Source organism: Eublepharis macularius, chromosome 14, assembly GCF_028583425.1.
Source record: "Eublepharis macularius isolate TG4126 chromosome 14, MPM_Emac_v1.0, whole genome shotgun sequence".
Classification (NCBI taxonomy): Eukaryota; Metazoa; Chordata; class Lepidosauria; order Squamata; family Eublepharidae; genus Eublepharis; species Eublepharis macularius.
In genome coordinates, this window is record NC_072803.1 from 10,960,071 (window position 1) to 10,974,700 (window position 14,630).

The 14,630-nt window shown below is 46.7% G+C and overlaps 1 protein-coding gene across 1 annotated transcript in view; it reads right to left on the minus strand.

The window, feature by feature from the left end:
- JAM3 (junctional adhesion molecule 3) overlaps nucleotides 1–14,630 on the minus strand; it is a 54,524-nt gene that overhangs the window by 10,965 nt on the left and 28,929 nt on the right. Inside the window, exons 3-6 of the mRNA XM_054998004.1 lie at nucleotides 7,459–7,524; nucleotides 5,654–5,767; nucleotides 2,162–2,314; nucleotides 855–1,057 (exon numbers count right to left, since the gene is read on the minus strand). Coding sequence (XP_054853979.1) covers nucleotides 855–1,057; nucleotides 2,162–2,314; nucleotides 5,654–5,767; nucleotides 7,459–7,524 — 536 coding nt within the window. The remainder of the gene's footprint in view (nucleotides 1–854; nucleotides 1,058–2,161; nucleotides 2,315–5,653; nucleotides 5,768–7,458; nucleotides 7,525–14,630) is intronic.

A 14,630-nucleotide genomic window follows, 5' to 3' on the forward strand; every position in this document is an offset into this window, starting at 1 on the left:
AACCTGCCTGGAAAACACTCTCTCAGAAAGGTTGGCAGAAAAGACAGCCAGTGTCCCCTCCATGGACTGGAGTTTTTTCTTACCTCAAGGACTACTGAAGGGCACGTATTATGGGGGCAAAGTTCATGATGTCATTTCCTGTTCCTCACTCCTCTTGTCTAATACCAAGGAAAAGGGCTTTGTTGAAATGCTACAGAGAGCTGTAAAATTTATTATTGGGGTGGAGAGAATGAACAAATCTCTGTTTCCTGCACAACTGGATAAGATTGGCTGAATATTCAGAGCAAACAAGTTCTTCACTTAATTAAATTCACTTATGGAATTCAAGAAAACTTAATAGTGTAATCCTGGACAGTCAGACTAGAGTAACTCGCTACAGGGCTGCATTGTTAGGCACCTTTAAAATGTCATCCTATGCACAGCTGCAGCCTTCTAAGCCCACTGACTCCCAACAGACTTAGAAGGGTGCAATTCTGCTTATGATAATAATAATAATGACAATAATAATAACATTCAATTTATGTACCACCCTTCAGGACAACTTAATGCCCACTCAGAGCAGTTTACAATGTGTGTTATTATTATCCTCACAACAATCACCCTGTGAGGTGGGTGGGGCTGAGAGAGCTCAGAGAAGCTGTGACTTACCCAAGGCCACCCAGCTGGCTTCAAGTGGAGGAGTGGGGAATCAAACCTGGCTCTCCAGATTAGAGTCCTGCTGCTCTTAACCACTACACCAAACTGGTTGACAGATACTAATTGTGGATAGGAGAAGCAACAACCATCTAATTCAAAACTGCTCAAAGAATGAACCGCCCACCTATCCTCTCTCTACCTTCCCTAGTCAGACTTACCAGAGTGCCTGTTTTTGAGTTCACAGTGAAAGAAGAGTTCTGGAATTTGGGGTTGGATCTGGAGTCGGCCGGCAAAGAGTCAGAGTTGCGGTACCAGCTGTAAGTTGGTTCCGGGAAGCCTTCTGTCTCCTGGCACTTCAGGCTTGCAGATTTACCCACAGGCACTGACAGGGGCACTCGGCACTTAGGAGCAACGGGTTTCACTGTTGGGGAAGCAGCTCAGTCACTCTGTTTCATTTTTTACTCCCAGTCAACCCCCTCCAGGTGTTTCAGTATCCCTTAAAGGGGAAGACCACACATCTTGTTCATCTCTATGAAAAGCAAACTGCTGGCTGGTGCAACCTCAATTTACCTTGAGGTTGTGCATTAAATTACCAACAGCAGAGCAGGGAAGCCTCTATAACAGAAAATGAAAATCAAAGATTAAACTCCTTCTCCCTTCCCTAGATGGCCTAGGATTGTCAACTCTGGCTTGGGAAATTCCTGGAGATTTATGGGTGGTACCTGGGGAGCCCTGTAGTGCAGAGCCCCGTGGCGCAGAGTGGTAAGATGCAGTACTGCAGCCCAAGCTCTGCTCATAACCTTAGTTCGATCCTAGCAGAAGCCAGGTTCAGATAATCAGCTCAAGGTTGACTCAGCCTTCCATCCTTCCGAGATTGGTAAAATGAGTACCCCGTTTCCTGGGGGAAAAGTGCAGATGACTGGGGAAGGTAATGGCAAAACCACCCCGTAAAAAATTCTGCCATGAAAACGTCGTGATGCAAGATCCCCCCATGGGTCAGTAATGACTCAGTCCTTGCACAGGGGGCAACCTTTATCTGGGGAGAGACTTCCATTTTTCCTAGACTCTATGGTATACCTCCTTCCAAAGCAGCCATTTCTTCCAGAGAAACTGGTCTCTGTTTAGAGATGAGTGGTAATTCTGGGAGAACTCCAGCCTCCACCTGGTGGTTGGCAATATGGCCCCAAGGCAAATTGAGGCTGCAGGAGCCTGCAATTTGCATTGCATGGATAGAAGGAGATGTGTGGTCTTCATCCCGTACATTGTGCCCTTAAGGGTCAACAGAGCATATCACTAGCGGCCAAAAAGGTCCCTGGCATCTCTTAGTTGTGTTTGTTTGTTTGTAAAGAAAGGATTTCAAGTATCAGGGCTGGGAAAGACCTCTGCCCAGAACTGTGGAAAGCTTTAAGATGGCTTAAGGGTCTGACCTCATGTTTTCATCAGTTTCCCGTGGGCCAAATGAAACCCCGGAGAAGGCAGCCAGGCATGCTCATATTGGTACAAGTAAAGGTGTCTGGGACTGTACCATGAACTGTCAGGTTGATGTTGATCTCAGCTCCAATATTTACATCATCGGGCGCCACCACCTCACACCGGTAAACGCCTTTATCAGCACGGGTCACATTATGGATAACCAGCGAGGTCCTGTCCAGGAGCTGAGCCCGGGTTCCCCAGTCACCTAAGAAAAGGCAGAAGGGATACATGGATGGTGAGCTCTGAGTGTGCCCCCACCACTTGACCATCTCCTCGGCCCTCCCAGACTTACTGCCTAGCTAAATCAAAGAGGGGTGCAAAACTTGTAGGTGCCCAGTTGTCAGTAGCACCTGAAAAATGTCTGGTTTTGGTTTCGCTGAAGAGGTCAAGAAGCTATATTGTCGAAGGCTTTCATGGCCAAAGAACAATGGTTGTTGTGGATTTTCCGGGCTGTATAGCCATGGTCTTGGCATCGTAGTTCCTGACGTTTCGCCAGCAGCTGTGACCGGCATCTTCAGAGGTGTAGCACCAAAAGACAGAGATCTCTCAGTGTCACAGTGTGGAAGCCTCCCTCCATTAGCATTCCACACCCTGGGAAACTCTTACAGGATGACTCAGCCCAAACCCACCTTCCTGAGTAGATATAAATTACCTGCCAACATCTTCTCCACACTGTGACACTGAGAGATCTCTGTCTTTTGGTGCTACACCTCTGAAGATGCCAGCCACAGCTGCTGGCGAAACGTCAGGAACTACAATGCCAAGACCACGGCTATACAGCCCGGAAAATCCACAACAACCATAGGTCAAGAAGCTGTTTTCTGTTCCTCCTCTTTAGGCTACTGTGTATTACATCTGGCCACTTCCTCTTCTGACTTTCATTCTCCCCTTCCTTAAGCACTGCCTGATGACCCACCTGTGGGCTTCCCTTGATTACATGCAAGGCAAGTTCCTAATCCCTGGCGAAGTTGTCTCAAGCACAGCACTGCATCGAGCAGCTTCGTATCTGCATGGTAGCCACCTGCGCTACAGAACCAAACTAGGGGCTGGTTTTGCCCAGTCTGACAGTTAAACCTCCTTATTTACCAGCAAAATGCTCCAGGGGATCTTTGTCAGGTCACTGAATAGACTGACTTGTATGTGGCTATGCAAATAGGTGCATCCCTTAAAAGACAGACATTGGTTCAACTGTTTTTTTTGCACCTATGGAATCAGCAGCATCTGTTCTAAAACTGATGATAGGAACTGATCATAAGAGTAGCTGAGTTCATGGGCAGACACCAAAGGAAGACACCTAAACAGTAAATCTCAACTCAAACAGTTTTTTTCCCTCTTTTTGCTATGTGCCTTTTAAAAATTGGAGACAATGATGGACAGATGCAATAAAGCAGTGTAAAGATGAGAGAAAGATTGTAATCGTGCTCAACACAGCATCCATGGGAGCTTGGATACAAACATCTCACTGAACAATCAGCTCCCAGGTTGCAACAGGTGAGCAGAACATAAAACTGAGACAGTGGGTGATTGAGTATAACTATGACAAACCACATTTCCCTTCCTAATTGGCTGCTTTTTAAGGCTAAGCTGCAAATGAATGTGGATGGGGAAGAGTGACCAATGCTCTGATCACATCTAGACTGGACTACTGCAAGGCACTCTGCACAGGGCTGCCTTTGAACACTGTTCGGAGCCATCTGATTCTGAATGCAATGGCTAGGCTGCTAACAAGTTTGGACTTCCAGGAGTAGTGTCACTGACGTAAAAAGAGTTACACAGGCTATCTGCTTCTGAACACAATGTGCAGCACTGATTATGACTTTCTAAACAGTATGTAACGGGTACTTTAAAGGATTACCTCATCCCACACACACCACAGAAAGGGGCCATTTCCACACTACTCACCTTCATCCGGAACACTGCGGAACGTTGCGAAAAAACCGCAGAAGATAGCGTCTTCTCGTGCAATGGCGCGCAAAACTCGTGCGAGAAGATGCTATCTTACGCGTTTTTTTGCGACGTTCTGCAGCGTTCCAGATGAAGGTGAGTAGTGTGGAAACGGCCAAGATCTTTTCTGTAGGGGCTTCTTTCCTCTGAAACATTCTCCTCACAGCTGTCCACCTGTCTGGTGCCTGACCAGGCACCAGGTTAAGAGACCACTTCTAAGCAGGTCTACTCAGACTCCTACTCCAGTCTATATACTGAGGGTTACCCCCTCAGGAAAGTGTTCTTAGAATTGCACTGTAAATTATATTTTTTAATTCAAGCACCTGACTGATTGCACTGGAAATTCTGCTTCCCCGTTTTACTGCTTGTAATGATCTTAAGTAAATGTGTGTATGTGTGTTTAAATGCTTGGTGTGGTATAGATGAAGAGTGGGGGTGAAACAGAGGGATGAGTGAGTGAGATGATTGGTTGATGACTGAGAGCCAAGATACAAGTGATGCCTGACACAGGTTGGACTCTTGTCAGCTTCCCTCAAGATTTGATGGGAAATGTAGGCATCCTGGTCTTGCCGCTTGGCTCTCTGCCTGCTGTCCAAAGGACTTTGAACTGTCACTTGTCCAACATTCCGCCAAGCTGCCTACATTTCCCATCAAAACTTGAGGGAAGCTGGCAAGTGTCCAACCTGTGTCAGGCATCACTTGTAGCTTAGCTCTGAGAGTGTGGGCAGAGTGAAGGCATTTTTAGACTGAGAGTGGATGGAAAAAATTCAGTCAGGGCAAGAGAGGCAAGCTGTGTGCAGCCTGAGCCTGTGTATGTTGTCTGAGAGAATTATAACCTGTGTGGTAGCCTGAACTGTGTGTTTCTGAAAGAACATTCAGTCAGGAGAAAGCAGACAAACTGTGTATGTGCCTGAGAAAAGGTCTTACTTGTAATTGAGAAATTAATATCAAAAGCAGGCAAACTGTGTGTGCGCCTGAGAATAGGTCTTACTCATAACTGAGAGAGAAATTAATATGAAAAACAGGCAAACTGTGTGTGAAGCCTGAGAGAAGATCTATGTGACTGGGTTTAAGTGAAGTAACTTTAAGAACTGAGAACCACTCTTTGGAAACCATCAAGTTTTAGAAATAATATGAAACTGGTATGCTTCTTATAAAAATAAAAGTTTACTTTTTTTTTAAATATCCCAGAGTATCTGTCATTCCTATATCCCATTTCTTTCCTCAAGGCCACATAGTACCACAAAAAAGCCTGACCCTTGGGCACGTTACTAAAAGGAGAAATTTAAGTTACTTTGGAATGTAATTCCTGGTGGCAGCAATCTACCAAGAGGGGGCAAGAATAAAAAGGCTTAAAGACCAAATCTACCCAAGAAAAAGAAAGGGGTCGTAACACTGCTCATTCGTTTTTTGACGTACTATAAGTTGCTTTATAAATTGGTAATTCAACAGTGTTTAATATATTTTTGTGGGTTGAGATTGTTTCCCTGCTGATGAGAGGTATATAAATCCCCTAAAACACATAAAATTAATCAATGTACCATCTGCTCCCCTCGGTCTCACATAGAGCCTCGAAAAGAAAGTCAGATAAGTTTCCTACCTTGCATCCTATGATTGTAATAAACATAGGTAGTTTCCTTGCCGGAAATTTTCTTCCACTCAATCCTGGGGTGGAGGGTTTTGGTGGAGGAAATGATGCAGGAAAGGTCAGCACCTGCAGCAGGAGTAATCACCACAAAAAGCAAAATTGCAGAGGGAGAAGCAGCATCCTGACGTTCATTCCGCTTTCAGGGGGAGGGGAAACATTGCCTTCCCTCCGTCTCGCAAGCAGAAAAAGCTTTACAAAAGCTGCTGGCAGGGAAAGCGTGGATCGGAGCCAGCAAAAAGAGCAAGAGCACACTGCACACCGACACAGTGCCTGGGGCAACGCAACAATTCCTTGCAAGCCAGATTTATCTAGAAGATGGAACGGAGTTCCGGAACCTCTTGAAAATGGTCACATGGCTGGTGGCCCCGCCCCCTGATCTCCAGACAGAGGGGAGTTGAGATTGCCCTCCACGCCGCTGAGCAGTGCAGAGGGCAATCTAAACTCCCCTCTGTCTGGAGATCAGGGGGCGGGGCCACCAGCCATGTGCCCATTTTCTCCGAGGGCAACCCACTGAGTTCCACCACCTCGTTTCCCAGAAAAAAAGCCCTGGACAGAACCATCTAAGTTGCAGAGTTACACAAATCACTGAAACAGGAAATTTCTCCCCCTGTCCTATCTCATGGCGGGGGGTGAGGAGAACTCTGAAAACTGCCACGGCCAAAGATAACATAGGGAGGATTTGGCAAGAAACCCATTGGCCATCTCTCTTGGGAGAATTATATTACAAATCATTATTAGGTCTCCAATGTTTCACTGGTTGATTGACTCAAAACATGTCCCTGATTAATTAAGGAGATTTTTGAGAACTTAAAAATTATTTTTAATCACCTATACAATTATTTTTAATATAAGCACCTATAAAAACTGGACCTTATGCTTTGATTGTGTTGAATCCTTTTTATTGTCTGAAATCTTTTAATGTTTTGTTTCAGTTTTTGCTGCCTTGAGGACCCTGAACTGGGTGAAAAGGCAGCACAAAAGTGTTTTTGCATAAAACAAATAAGTTGGCAAGCCCCATGTGTGAAGGAGTGTTGTGCACTTGTGTGAGAGAGGGGGCTGACTCTTCCAAAATGATATCTCCCCTAGCACACGCATTCATAATCCCTAAACAATACGTGCCTTAAAAATAAAAAATGTATTTCCTATATGTGCTTTTAAGCAGTTACAGCACAATCCTAAACAGAGTTACCCCAGTCTAAATCCATTGATTTCAATGGCCTTAGCAAGGAGTAACTCTGCTTTGGATCTAGAGCCAGAGGAGTTAGCCATGTTAGTCTGTAGTCGCAAAATAGATGAGAGTCCAGTAACACCTTTAAAACTAACCAACTTTATTGTGGCATAAGCTTTCGAGAACCACAGTTCTCTTCATCAGATGCATCTGACGAAGAGAGCTGTGGTTCTTGAAAGCTTATGCCACAATAAAGTTGTTTAGTCTTAAAGGTGCTACTGGACTCTTTACTATTCTGCTTTGGATTGCACTGTTGGTCAACTGATCAATAGATTAAGTGACAATTAATTAAGATTTCTTTAATGAGGTGACAGCCCAAATCATAATAAAGGCAGCTCACATTTTAGTGCCTCTAAGCCACAGGAATATTGCTGAAACATTTTCCCTCTCTGTTAAAACTCCAGAGCCCAGAGAACAGCTTGACAGCGCTTGCCAGATCTCACCTCTGAAGCTATGCAGGCCACATCTGGAAAGGGTCTGGAGAAGAGATTGCCCTCCCCCATCCCTGCCCCCCTCTTCCATCACTTACGCTGAAATTCCTGCACCACGGGCTGCGTGTTGAAGGATGTCAGCTCAACCGCCAAGATCCTGTAGCCTATGAAAATAAACAAGAGCCAGGTAAGAGGCAGAACGCCTGCCAGGTCACTGCTGGACTGGAAGCAATGCCCAGAAGCCCTCCCTGGCAAGGTTCCCTCCAGCCCTGTAACATCTGAATTTTCACAAAACCGTATCATGATTTAATCCTCATCGGGCTGGCTAGTCAGCGTGATATCCTAGTTTTATCATTGTTGTTCAGAAGCTGAACACGGTTTAAAGATAAACCTAATGAGAGAAGCATTTGCAACAAAGAATTGAGGAACGGCAGGGAAAAACCCACCACAATGGGATTATTCATGTCCTGTAGGACGGGAACGATATGCAGTTGGTGGACAGTGCCCTCAAGTCATAGCCGAGTTATGGTGACACCCCCCGCCCCCCCGGGTGGGGTTTTCATGGCAAGAGACTAATAGAAGTGGCTTGCCATTCCCTGCCTCTGCAACCCTGGTCTTCTTTGGAGGTCGCCCCATCCAATTACCAACCAAGACCGGCCCTGCTTAGTTTCTGAGATCTAGCTCTTATCCTTGAGTCGCTTACGCAGGGGTTCCACGGTGGACACATGAATAGACCTCATTGGACAACATGGGGAAATGTATCTGAGTGCAGAAAGGCAGGAGACCACCATAAGCACTAGCATGCCTGCAATGTGGGCCATTTCCACACCACTCACCTTCATCCGGAACGCTGCGCAACATGGCGAAAAAAACGCGGAAGACAGCGTCTTCTCGCATGAGTTTTGCGCGACATCACAGGGAGAGAGGCTTTTCATTTAGCTGCCTTGTTCAGCTTTCTCTGCCTGGATGTTTGCAAATCAATGGTTCGGCTTAGATGTTACACGAACCATGGTTTAATTAAACTAACTTGGTTAAATGTGATCATCCAAATGTAGGCCACTCCACCAACTACGGTTGGTTTATCATCTATTAAACCATTCTGAATGGCGAAAGGGGGTATTGAGTGCACATCACGGTCCTCTAGCCTCCACCCACTAATGTGCCCAGTCCCACCAGATCTCCACCCCATGACCAATTCAGTCCAGTCCACAGCTCTGTTCGATGACCAGTAATTTTTAAAGCCACAATTAGGCAGCCTTGCTACTCAAAGCCACATTCCAAGCCCAGCGTTAGTACGTTAAGTGTGGTTTTCAGAGCATCTCTTTATTTCAGATGAAGAAGCTTAGTTAACGTGCCATGAAAAACGGGGAGGACGCCAGCCAGGCTAAACAGCCCAGGTGAGACTATGCTTCAAAGCCAAGCACCAGGCCAAACAGAAGTTGGAAAATACGGCCCTTTCCCCTTTCACCCTGCTCTGAAACCACCACAAAGACAATCAGACTCTTTTTATATTATTGTTGTTATCCCTGCTTTCCTCCAGTTCCGAGGTAAAGACATCTTGCTAATCCCAGCAAAAATCCAAGGCATTAAACAGGCGGAAACGAAGCCACAGAGCAAGTCGAAGAAAATCCCTCTGAACTCCTCATGACGCTTATATTAAGATACGGTAGCCATGCAGCGAGGGAGGCCATCTGGTTACTGCATTTCACATGTCCCAGCTGGGGCCTTCCAAGCGATCTCTTGTTATTTAAGAATAACGATTAAAAGACACGTGCGCATAACGTGTTTTAGGGCGTTCAGAAGCACTTGCCATCCTTTGGCAGCAAACCCACCAGGGGAGGGACACAATAAGCCCAATATTATAAAAACGGAAGAGGGAGAATGATGTTGCGAACCACTTTGGGTCCTCAGTGGATAGGGATGCCAGACGTCCCATCTCACTGGGAGGAAGGAATACACACTAGTGCGCTTACACCACTTCTGGTAAAAGTGGAAGTGACATGTCGGATGCTCTAGTATTTTGGAAGAACTCTATGGTGAAACCTAAAACTTCTCAGTCAGACCTGCCTTTCCTTGAACTCACCTCCCCTGTCCCTCGAAAACAGCTCCAGCATCACTCAGTCTTCGATGGTTTCCATTCAGAAAATGTTCAAAGAAATTACAGATCAATAATATCACCCACGTTATCTTATCACAGCTCATTGCTCTTCTGGCAGCTGCCTCACATCCCTCTGGGAGAAAAACGAGTCGAGGCGTCCCAACCACGTCAAGCAGAACAATTGTGCACATCAGCATCCTTGTGACAACCTGTTCTAACAAGTGCCCTGTAGAATTGTAAGCCCACTGGTTTGAAGGTGCGACTCGCCGACTGTTCTTGAACCCACTCAGCGCCGAACAGCTGACTAACTCTCAAAGGATGTATCAACAAAAATGAAATAGGTGTGCCTGCCACCCACCTCCAAACCTGTCTCCTTGGGGCTGACACCCCTCCTGCACATTGCCAGACCCCTTAGCCCCTCCTGCTACTTTTTTTCCACCTGTGTGGCTCTGGGCATGTTTAATGTTGCGGATCTCTTATCCATGGTTCAACAACTGGGAGAAAGTCACTGGCTTGTGAATTCCTTACCCCTTATTCCCTTTTCAGAATGAATGTAGCATGAGGTTTGGATTGGCCCTAACCAATGATTACTATTCAACATGGACATCTGTTCCCAGGGTGTGCATTGAAAACCCTGACTTCAAGCCCAGGCAAAAAGCTAACCCTGGTTAGCATCAATGCAGACAATGTTTCATCATTGTTAATGCTGACAAAGGAAGGGGAAGAGGGGCTCTTTGTGCAGAAGGAAGTAGAAGGAAGCATGTAAGGCCCTGGCACACTCCTGAAGTCTTAACCAGGGTAAAGAAACTGGTAGTGTTCCAAAATGGAAGAGGGCACTTACTGGGATTTTTGGGAAGCTGCCTTCTGCACCAAATGCTGAATTCAACACATGTCCTGTACAACCACAGGCACAGCCCTGTAACTATTTACTCAGATTCTCCTCCACTTGATATTCTTAGTAGGAGGATTTGTGGTTCAGTGGTACAGTACACGTTTGTCGTGCAAAAGGTTGCAAGTTCAAGCTCCGGCACCCAGATTCCAGATTTAGGCATTAAGAAAGACCTTTGTCTCATGAAAGCATTACACTGGTTTTGCTCAACAGACCTATGATACCCTCACCACAGGTTTGTGCATTCTCTCTCTCTCACACACACACACACACACACACCCCACTGAGCAGACCTGAAGGTCTACAGCTCACAGACCGATCTCCCTAACCTTTGTGTCCTATTTAAGCAGCCGACTGGGGAAACCGAGGCCCAATCTGAGCAGAAGCTGATAAAGAAAATATACAAATTGACCTTCCCACGGCAGCCCACCAGCTTCGGCGGAACACCCCAGCTGGTCCTAAAAAATGCTCAGCGCAATTACTGACGCCTCCACTTGCAAAATGTTATTTTTTATCAGCCACACGTAGAAGCAGGACTCGCTTCGGCAGCCCACATCCCATTCTGCCTCGTTCTAGGGAAGCCCAGGACCCCGTAGGCGCCAGCCTAACAAATCAGATGCGTCGACACGTGGTGAGAAATACCAGGCAATGAGGGGGCATGCAAAGGAACGTTTGTCATGGCCGCCTCCTCCGCTCCCTGCTGTAGACTCCAAGTGGGCAGGGCTGTGGCTCAGCATGTCCCCTGGTTCGATCCCCAGCAAGTCCACTTAAGAAAACCTATGTAGCAGATCTTAGGAAAAATTCTTCTGACGGAGACCCTGGAGGGCTCCAGCCAGTCAGCAACAGTTCTGAGCTACAAGGTAACATCCACGTACAAAGCATTTGCAATCCAATTTAGAATGCTCGATTTTGAAGTGGAACATTGTTTTTTTTTCAAAAATCTGAATTTGCCATTTGTACGTTCGGTAATTTCCAGTTCGAGCGGAGGAGTTATTGCAAGTTGCTAGTTTCTTGAGTTCCTATTATATGGTTTACAGCTGCTGCAGGCCGGTTCTAAACACTGAAGTGTCTGACCAGGTCTCCGGTTCATATTCCTAGCTTCTTTGGGAAGCACTCATTCACCAATCCCGCCCTGCTGCCAACAGACAGCTTTCACCAAACCTTTCAATATCCCAAGCAAAGACAGTTGCCAATGAAGCTTTTAGCAGGAGAACAAGACTAGAGGAAACTACTTACTGTTGACCCCATTAAACCCTCACGTGAGTAGCTGTGGCGGCTGGAGATCTCCCGGAATTTCAAACGATCTCCAGCTGACAGGGATCACTTCCCCTAGAAAAAAATGGCTGATTTGGAGGGTGGGCTCTAGCATTATAACCTGATGAGGCTCCTCCCTTCCCCAAACTCCGCCCTTTCCAGGATTCACCCTCCCTCCCCGAATTTCCAGGAATTTCCCAACCTGGAGCTGGGAACCCTAACAGAAAGTCAGCATTAGATGCTCCTGGCAGGACTGTTCTTGCTTCCGGATGCGCTGGGTCTCAGCAGGAGAGTGATGTTCTGCATACAGAAGTTCCCAGGCTCACATGCCTGCTTATCCTGGATCAGACTATTAGTCCATCGAGGGCAATCGTGTCTTCGCTGACTGGCAGCAGCCCTCCAGGGTCTCAGGTGGAGGTAAGGTTGCCAACATCCAGGTGGTGCCTGGAGATCTCCCAGAATTACAACTGCTCTCCAGGTGACAGAGGTCAGTTCACCTGGAGAAAATGGCTGCTTTGGAGGGTGGGCTCTATGGCATTACACCATTCTGAGGCCCCTCCCCTCCTCAAACTTCGCTCCACCTCCCCCAAGTCTCCAGGAATTTCCCAGGCTGCACCTGGCAACCCTCTTTCACAACATCTGATCCTTTTTAAACTGGAGACGCCAACCTTCTGCATGCTGAGCAGATACTCCGCCACTGAGCCGCATCCCCTCTAACTCATACTATATCATCGTATCACCATAAACCTTTTATTGGCATAAAATACGGTAAACAAGGTTTTAAAAAACCATGAAAGGTAGGTACCAAGAGGGTAATATGGAATCTCAGCCGGTCAAGAACCGTGATAGAATTAAAAAACACAATAAAAAGGTACACAGTACGGTCTAAGTACTGTAAACTCCTACCCTTAACTTGCACACGTGAGAGGGACTCAGCAACAGAAGCAGTGATTTCGGGGGACTTATCAGATAACAAAAAAATAATTTCGTTATCAATTGTGGATTTTGCAGAAGACAAAAGAGGGCAAATCCGATGGTGAGGTAAAGAGGAGTAACGGGGACAATGAAGAAGGATATGTTGAACAGAATCAGGTTCATTATAAGAGCAAGAAGAAACTCTTTCCTTATAGGGGATACCCTTATATCAGCCAGTTAAGACAGCCGAGGGAAAGAGATTAAACCAGGCTAACCTGAAGGCTCCACGATGAGAGGGGAATACCAGATTAGAAAAGTACTGGGCCATAGAGTCATATGAAAAGGGAAGGCCAAAAAAAGGCGGGGGGGACAAACTCCAGAGCAGCCAGCATGGATTACTTCGGGATTCAACGTCCCAAACCCTCCTTCGGACCCCTCTAACTCAATCCCTGGCAGGTCTGTTTGCAGGAGGCAGCAGGTCTGAAGAAAGACCCTTTTCCACCCAAGATCCTGGAGAGCCGCTGCCAGTCAGGTAGCTGACCCAGAGATAGGAAGACCAGCCGTGTGACTCAGTCTAAGGCAGCTGACATTTGCTGGGATCGCGCCAAGAGTCCACCCAGTCTTGGCCAGCCAGACAGCCCTGGGCTCCCAAGCAAGGCCTGAAAACAACAGCCCCAGGAATCATTTAATTTTCCGCTCGCCTCTCCGTTGTCAATAGGAACCGTCCCATCAGCACATTTTGCATTGTCCTCGTTTGAATTAAAACAAAGGAACCCCCTTGTGCGGCTCATGTCCTCCCTCCTCCCCCTTTGACCATGCTTTAGGCTTGCAGGAAAGCAAGAGAGATTGGGCAGATGGCACAGATAAGGGTCAGGACCGGAAGCTCGGTCATCAGGGGAGACAATGGATTTCCCAGTTTAACAACGCACGAGCACACCACCCTCCAAAATCCAGAGGAGTTAGCCGTGTTAGTCTGCAGTTGCAAAATAGTAAAGCGTCCAGTAGCACCTTTAACCAACTTTATTGTAGCAGAAGCTTTCGAGAACCACAGCTCTCTTCGTCAGATGCATCTGATGAAGAGAGCTGTGGTTCTCGAAAGCTTATGATACAGATGCATCTGACGAAGAGAGCTGTGGTTCTCGAAAGCTTATGATACAAATGCATCTGACGAAGAGAGCTATGGTTCTCGAAAGCTTATGCTACAATAAAGTTGGTTAGTCTTAAAAGGTGCTACTGGACTCTTTACTATTTTGCACCCTCCAGAAGTTCCTCGTTAGATCCCAGGCCACTCAACTCAGGAAAGATGAAGGGATGGTTTATACTACTGAGAAAAGATTGAGAAAACACCGGATGAGTGCCAGCTCAAGGCACTCCAGGCAGGGGTAAGAAGGGGCCTAACTGGGCATTACTTTTAAAAAGAAGTCGTTGGGGAAAGGTCTGTTTTATCTTTAAAACCCCCAATCTCGCAGACTACAAAAAGAGAAAAGCTCGACAGGGTCCATCTAGTACCCCAAAGCCTCCCACTGTTGTTTCCCCCAACAATGGGTACTCAAAGATATACTGCCTCTGAACACTGAGGTTCTAACAGCCATTGATGATGCTATCCTCCACAGAGGCTTCATTTCAGAAGGCCCGTGACTCCCCTTTGATCTGCAAACCCTACAGAAAGCACAGAGAAAATGAACACACACAAACATACACACCCGCTCTGCCGTATGCCACCTTCTCCTCGGACTGGCAACAGCTCTCTAGGGACTCAGGCAGAGAAGGGCTTGTTGAAATTTCTGCTCCCTGAAATCCTTTTACCAGGACTGAACCTGGAACTTCCTGTATGTGAAGCCTCGGCTATGCCACTGAGCCCCTCTAATGCTTTCTGCCCGCCCTATTTGCTCATTCAGACATGCACGCAGACACCAGCTGATTGCAGGACATGCCTGTGCAAAAGGCCACTGAAGCTCAAACAGGCAGGCTATTTCCATCACATGATGAAGCAATGCTTTTCAATGCTGCCACTCTTCAAGCATGGAAATATCAAGAGAGGGAGGCATGCACCAATCACTTCTACTGATCCCTTTGCAGAATAGACTCCAGCGGCCACCCTTTGCATCTCCCAG